This window comes from Mus caroli, chromosome 13 (genome assembly GCF_900094665.2).
Source record: "Mus caroli chromosome 13, CAROLI_EIJ_v1.1, whole genome shotgun sequence".
NCBI classification, from domain to species: domain Eukaryota; kingdom Metazoa; phylum Chordata; class Mammalia; order Rodentia; family Muridae; genus Mus; species Mus caroli.
The window spans coordinates 105,961,264-105,969,324 of record NC_034582.1 but is presented as its reverse complement, the minus strand read 5'-3'; the positions used below and the strand labels follow the sequence as shown (position 1 = coordinate 105,969,324).

Sequence of the window (8,061 nt, the reverse complement as noted above, 5' to 3'; positions counted from 1 at the left end):
ATCATAACCACAGTAGGGATCTTCGTGATAGTCGTGATCATCATAACCACAGTAGGGATCTTCGTGATAGTCGTGATAATCATAGCCACAGTAGGGATCTTCGTGATAGTCGTGATAATCATCGTCAGCGTCTTCACAGCCATAGTAATCTGCAGGGGAGCCTTACCCACCTCTCCCTCCACGCCCTTGACCTCTCATTGGCGGTGGCATTCGGGAGGAGGGTGATAACCCTCATCTTCATGTGCACTGCGTCTGGAGGCCTGTCAGGCAGCCTGGCGCTCTTTCCTTTTCTTGTCTGGTGGCTTAGCTAAGACAATTTCAACTTCTTCCCCTTTTATTTCTTTTCCATTCACTTCATCCATAACCTGGACAGCAGCTGAGAGTGGATCCGTCATGAGGCGTAGACCCCAGGTAGGACCAGTCTTCTCTAAGCGGGGCACGAACTCATCCGCAGACAAGTCTCCTGGGATTTGACCTACAAAGAACTCTGTTCCACTTCCGGGTTGCACATCCGAGTAAACACTGTCTGGTGGAGGGCCACCATGCTTCCTCTGCCCCGTGGTTACATCCAAAGTNTAACCAGTCCTCTCAAGCAAGGCCTTGGTCTTTGCCTCATCTCTGTGGACTCCTGCACCTTGCTGTCTTGTTTCTCTCTTTGTCTGTGGGTCTTCAGAACTCCACATAAAATGCACTTTTGTTCTGAACCAGAGATAAGTCACTTTCTTTGAACTGCTGTAGTATAGACAAGAGCTCCTTCTTCATTAAATTCCCTGAGAGCATCGACTGCTCTTCCATCAAGATAGACATAAGCTACCAACCCAGGGCAGAGCTGAGGGTCCAGTGGCCTGGTCTGTGAGAATCAGTTTAAGAAGCTTTGAAAATGACTAGAAATGGTGCCCGCCCCCCCCCCCCCTTTTAGGAATCTTTCACCCAAACATAAATAGTGAAAGGTAAGGGAATCGTTCAAAAGTTTTGAGGTAGCATGCACTTATATTAGGAACCAGAGAAAGCACCTATAGAATGTTCCTTGGCCCCATTGCTGGACTGAAAATACTGGACTTATGGAATCTCAATAATACAGGAAATCTCATGCGGAGTAACTGTTGCATTATTAGCCATACAAAGGCTAACTAGCAAGGTTTTCTCTTTTAAAAATATATTAGAGTTATTATGTGTATGTGTGCATGTTTGTCACAGCTCGTGTGAAGAGGTCACGGGACAACTTAGCAGAGTCAATGCCTGCCCTCCACTGTCCAGGCCTTGGGACTCAACTCAGGCCACCAGGCTTGCTTCAAGGACCTTCACCTACTGACCCATTTCACTGGCCCTCTCTGTTTCTTTTCTTAATAACAACAGTAACAAGAAAAAACAATCTATGTGTTAGGGAATTAAAAGCAGAAGTCCTCACTCATTGGTGAAAAACTGAACAATTTGGAGAATGTGAACAAGTCAAACTAATTCTGCAGTTCGCTGCATGGAGAGCAGCCGAAGAGTCTAGATGGGACCCTGAGAACTGGGAGCCTGGACAATGTGTTTCTCTTTGCCCCCTTCCTCTCTTCTCTCTCAGCATCCATCCATCCGTCTGTCTATCTATCTATCTATCTTTCTATCACCTATTTGCTATGCCACAGTTCCTTACTCAGCCATGTAGGTCCACGGGGCCAAAGTCAGGTTGTCAGGCCTGTTGCCCTTGGGATATCTCATTTTAATGCTCTGTTTAATCTTTATTCTTTCATGGGGCTGACGGTCAGAGCCAAGGCTTCACTTGCCAGGCAGGTGCCCCACCAGGGAATCACACTCCCACTTGTTTTTAATAGATACACCTATTCCGAAACATAACACTAATAATTTAACAGTGAGTCAGTAACATAGTAACATTTTTTCCCCAACCATTTACCTTAAATGGGGTCATGGATTCTATTTTTAAGTCCTTTCGGGAGCAGGAATGGGGACAAGGAAACAAACTGAATTCCAAGCTACTTACCAGGGTTGCTATTATTGGTGCTCAGTACAGTGTCTGTGTCATTAATGTGATGAATAAAATCTAAAAGTTAAAGATAAACATGTAATTAGACAATGAATGAACCGCGCCAAATCCCATCGCCACCTAAAGTCTTTTGTTTATAAAAGTAGTTATTTCCTCATAGAGCATCATTGAGTACACTGACCCCCAGCTATTTCAGCGTTACATATTTCACTTTTAGTTTCCTTTGCCTACACGAGAGAAATGTCACTTGCTTCATAGTGCCATGTAGAAAAAAAATTACATAATAATTTTATATAAGGTTTAAAAAAACAAACAAAACCTACTCACAAGACTGAATTAATGGTAGTCAAAAAGTTTGGAAGGAAGATAATGTATACAATGGTTTCTTATATTTACATCGGTTTATTGGAGGACAGCTACATTTTATGTTCTCAAGTATGCCAAAGGAGACCAACAACCATACCTGGCCGAGCCTATCTGGGAAGCCACTTAAAGTTTTCAGGAGCTACAGGAAGCTTTTAGGAAGCTAAGGCTGTATAGGAACTAATGTGCTTGTAGGAACTGTGGAGTCCCACCGGAGGAAGCACCAAAGGGTACAGGCACATGCAGGTGCCCAGGCACTCATGCCGTTCTATCCTGAATGTTTGATGGGTAAGCTGCGTGCTAAGCCAGACATTGTTGTTTGTTTGGTACAGGGTCATGCTTAATACCTAAGAAACAAACATAACTACAGATACTTTAATGCTTGAATTAGGGCGTGTGGACTATTTTATAGCCCAGGCTTTCTCAATGCATGTGATATCGTTTTCAAGGAGAAAAAGTCATTCATGAAGGGAGGAAAAAAATTACTTTTAAGAGACATAATGTGGAGATAATACCATTTATTAAAGGCGATATTAAAATTTCACTGAAGCATCAATTGGAATAAAATGTCTAAAAAGTGTTCTCAAGGGGCAGTCATTTTTTTAGAAGTGGGGAACTAGAAAACCCCGCTACAGACTATGGGGACAGAAGAAGGTTGGCAGCTGTCACACTCATGTGAGGAATATGCAGAGTCCTTGTATCATTCTGTTTATTTTGTACATGTCTGAATTTTTTATAACAAAAAGTATGAGTCTTATAATAGACTGAAACTACATTTACAAAGCCAAATTAAGGCATCACGGAAAAACTATTTCTAAAGTATGTAAGACTTTCAGCAAGAAAAATGCGAAAGACATTAAACAGAAACTTAAACTCTGCTATGATCATGGATAGGAAAACAATATCCTAGCGTATTTTCTTCCCATACCTATAAACTCAATGCAATTCTGATTAATCCTAAATCAATAGCCTAATGATATTAATTACGGTATATTGACTGAAAAATTCAATGCAATTTCAATCAAGATCTGATTACATTGTTATAGAATTTGACAAGTTGGTCTACTCTAAAATATATATAAAAGACGAATCTTAATGAAAAAAAAAAACTAATTTGAAGGTTAAAAAAAAAGATCTGCCTAGAATCACTGCATAGAAGTGAATACAAGCTATTAAGACATTGACAGCACAATGGTGGATACACAGTTAGTATTAAGACATTGACAACACAATGGTGGATACATGGTTAGTATTAAGACATTGATAGCACAATGGTGGCTACATGGTTAGTATAAATCATCAGCCTTAGACGCCCAAAAACCCAAGTGGAAGATGGAGAAAACCTATTCCCAAAGTTCTCCTCTGACTTCTCACGTGTGCCCTGGCATGTGTGTACCCACCCACATACAATACAAATAAATGCCAAAAAGGAAGCTTCAAATGGACATCTTCCATTCAATTAAAAGCCATTATGAAAAGTGCTTGGCTTGGCCATTTAGTGCCCTCCGTAGAATTGTAGAGCCGAGATGAGTAGGTAGCAGTTCTGTGGTACATAAATATTACTTAAAATTCAGTATTCTCCTGCTTTCTACTTTTAGCTTCTAATGTTTCAGTAAGTAAAACTGTTCACTGTTCAAATATTAAATTCTTCAACAACACATACCAGTGAATTTCATAAACTTTTCTACTAACAGCACTACAATTTTGTAGAAACATTTATACTGGCCGGGCGGTGGTGGCGCACGCCTTTAATCCCAGCACTCGGGAGGTAGAGGCAGGTGGATTTCTGAGTTCGAGGCCATCCTGGTCTACAGAGTAAGTTCCAGGACAGCCAGGGCTACACAGAGAAACCCTGTCTCAAAATAACAAAAAAACAAAACAAAACAAAAAAAACAAAACAAAAAAAAAACCAAAAACATTTATACTAATTGGCCCTTTTGGAGAAACATCCCTTATAAAGGTTGATGTAGCTGGGGAGGTCATACGCCCTGGTGCTGGTGTGGAAGCTACCGCTGCTGCTTGCTAAGGACCATGATGTGCCTGTCAGGCAGCCTTCTGCATAGCTATGCATATGCTCATGAGACAGTGCTGCCTTTGGTCAGCTTTGGCCAGAGAAGCTTCATTTGCAGTGGTCAGTGGTGAGTGCAGAGACTCTTAAACTGGCCAAAGCATGGAGAATAAATGACTGTGAACTGCCCAGTCGTAAGTGGGACAACTGTGACACCCTCTCCATGCTCATGGAATAACCTGGAAGATGAACCGAGGCCCCAAAACAAAACAACAAATCAAATCAAATCAAAACAAAACAAAACCAACAAACACACACCAAACCCCAAATCCCTTAGGAGACAGAGGGAGTCAGGGGCAGACGGCAAGGTAACTTCTGGGCATGATATGATTGTGCACTCTGAATGCACAGCAGTTGTGACTAACTTCCTAAGGCTGGATGGTCAAGACACTTCCAACAAGCAACCCTTGATGGGGAAGGAGAGACAGTGTGGCCAGTGGCGCAGACACTGCTGAAGCGTGGGTGCGTGAGCAGACAAGCTCTCACCCATGTTCCTGGAATCAATGTGAGCAACCCCAGTGAAACTCACGGGGGGGATAAAAAGAAAGGCATCAAAGTAGGAGGAGTCCAGCAGGGAGGAGGAAAGGGGAACAGGGGAGCAGAACAGGAAGTGCATATGACTGAACAGGAAGTGCATATAATTGTACAGGAAGTACATATGATTGTATAGGAAGTGCATATGATTGTACAGGAAGTGCATATGATTGAACAGGAAGTGCATATGATTGAACAGGAAGTGCATATAATTGAACAGGAAGTGCATATGATTGAACAGGAAGTGCATATGATTGAAATGCATTATGAAAATGTCAGAATGAAACCCATTATCTATGTAAAAAATTCATGTTTATACACACAACATTTGAGCATAGAAAAGCCTAATCAAGTGCATTATCCAGAATTTATAATAATTTACATCAAAAATGTGAGGCTAAAACTAAAATATTACAATGATATTTGGAGTAACTGTGTTAAAGGCTAGATCAATACTTACTAAAAATAAACTTTCCAGTATTAAAAAGAAAATTAGACATAAGCACCCAATAAACTATCATTGCTCCAATGAGAGACACCAAGGAGAAAAGGAGACTTGACCATTGCCCAAAGGAGCCAAAATAATGTTTGCAGACATCTGGATATTCCCAGGTACTTGTGTCCGATGTACCTAGATAAAAATGAAAGAGAAAGAATGAAACTAGGTACTATTATACACTCCACATTCATAATTTGATTTCCCCCAATTAACTCAAAATATTTAGCAAAATAGTGTGGCTACTTTACCAACAAATACAAGAACACATTATGAAAAAAAATAGCAATAAAATATAAAATAAAATAGAAATCTGTTCAGTGAAATAGCATAATCAGAGAAACAACTAGGATCCTAAGTTTTTATAACGAATTAGATCATGTGATAACCAATAGTGGGAAAACTAATTAGAAAAAAATAGAACACACACTCTCTTTTTAGCTTTAATGAGATGGTGTCTTGCTACACAGCCCACGCTAACGCCAAACTCACAACAATCCTCAAGCCGCAACCTCCCAGGTTTCTGGAACTGCAGGCTTACATCACCCCGCCGTTCATTTAAAACACTACTTAACAGTTAAACACTGTTTGACAACATGAGTGAAAGCTGCCTCGAGTCATATTTTATGCTATAAGCCAATTTAAATGTTAGATAACTAAGTTAAGAATTTAAAAGTAAAGCTAGGCATGGAAATGCACACCTGTAGTTCTAGGCTTCAGGATGCTGAGGCAGGAACATGCAAACTCCAGGCCAGCCTGGGTTACACAATGAGTTTCTGAACAGCATGAAAAACATAAACAGAGCAAGACAAAAACAACAGCACAAGATTAACACATTACAGTCACAGCACTGAAGTCTAAGATGAAAGGCTATCCTGTCTCTGAACTGAGGAAATGGTAATGGGGAAACAGAAAGTCTCAGGGAAGCCATTCAGACAGAGTGAGAAAGGAAGCCACAGGAACTTGTAGACAGGAAGCTAACAGCAACGTCACAGAGGGCTCTGAGAACAACTACAAAGGCACTCATAAACTATAAAGACTCATGGACAACCAGCAAGAGGACGGACAAACAGTACACTTAAAGGAAGCCATACCAGGAAGCCATACCACTTGGCAAGCAGAGGCAGGCGGATTTCTGAGTTCGAGGCCAGCCTGGTCTACTGAGTGAGTTCCAGGACAGTCAGGGCTACACAGAGAAACCCTGCCAAAAAGAAAAAAAAAAAAAAAAGAAAGAAAGAAAACAGAACAGAACAAAACTGGAAACACAAAATAACATGCTTCAAAGTGGCCTATCATTCATGTATATCTGGAACCACTGGAAATTACTACAGCTCTTAGAAATAAATTTAAATTTAGTGATTGTCCTTCCCTCCCTCCCTTCCTCCCTCCCTCCCTCCTTCCTTCCCTCTTCCCTCCCTCCTTCCCTCTTCCCTCCCTCCTTCCCTCTTCCCTCACCCCACTTCCTTCCTTCTGAACTGGTGATTGAACCCAAATGGCTTTGCACATGCTAAGTATGTGCTCTGCCACTTAGCCATATCTCCAGCCCATGATTTTTCCCCCTTAGGGGTCAAAATTTAAGTGAAGCAATCCAAAAGAATACCTAAAATATGCATACATTATTTTAGAAGGGTCTCTCTTAGGATAGTAACAACAGACCAGGGTGTAAACGTGCAGCAGTCCACAACTGCTAATCAATACAACAGAGCCACAAGGTACAACACACAGTCATTCAACAAACCAAACAACAAGCAAAGATAGTAATGGTGACGGCACCCATAAAGTTCACTTAAAAAAAGAGTGATGAAGTGGGAGCCAAGAGTAGAAGAAAACATACTAAATGATAAAAGACATTTGCGTAAGAAAGAACAAAAATATTTATATTTCTATGGTTGGATTATTGCCATAGCAATTTCTTTGTTTCAATATCTCAGTAAGGAATAAGAACACAAATAGGTCTAAGACAAGGTTATTTTAACTGCCCTCAACTTATAGTAACTTTATGACTCATCTTGTTTCCCAGGGGTGGAGGTGGAGAGAAATGAGGTATATAATGTGACTGTCTGTCTGTGTGTATTATATGGTAGTATATAAGTAGGAGCAGTAGAGTGCTGACCTAGCCCCCAAATCTTGTCCAATATATGTGTTTTTATGGTTCTACTCCAATAGCATTCTTATAAACATTGGGGTGTCTAAAATAAAAATAAACCACCACAAAGACAGGAAAAACACTTTTAGCCTAGAAACGCCCAATCATACTGGACTCTGAAGAATACAGATAACAAGCTTATTTATAGATATAGCACAGGAAGGTTTCTTCACGAATGACGGATAGGAACCGTCTCCTTGATTAGCAGTTGTGTCGTTAATGTTCGGCTGGAGAGTTTCACCGTAACTGCTGTACACGGTAGTCATGGATTTGTTTTCTCTGCAGGTTACATAAAGCACGGACTCCACCTTGGAGGGATGTGGCTCCTACAAATGTCCTCTTGACTACCTTACCAGGATGATTTCTGGTAATGGCCTGTGATTTTGTGATAGATTTCTTTTAAAGATGCTATATCGTCTGTATTGATCAGGAAAATCTCAATTGCTAGTTTATATGTGCAATCTCCT

The 8,061-nt window shown here is 40.7% G+C and overlaps 1 protein-coding gene and 1 pseudogene across 6 annotated transcripts in view; both read right to left on the bottom strand.

Moving 5' to 3' along the window:
* LOC110308426 overlaps positions 1-1,912 on the bottom strand; it is a 2,994-nt pseudogene extending 1,082 nt beyond the window's left edge.
* Positions 1-8,061, bottom strand: part of Slc38a9 (solute carrier family 38 member 9) — a 73,685-nt gene that overhangs the window by 31,112 nt on the left and 34,512 nt on the right. For all 6 annotated transcript variants that reach the window (XM_021180274.2, XM_029468391.1, XM_029468393.1 and 3 more), the window contains 2 exons: positions 5,413-5,583; positions 1,985-2,044 (listed from right to left, as the gene is read on the bottom strand). In XM_021180274.2, the coding sequence (XP_021035933.1) occupies positions 1,985-2,044; positions 5,413-5,583 (231 nt within the window). The remainder of the gene's footprint in view (positions 1-1,984; positions 2,045-5,412; positions 5,584-8,061) is intronic.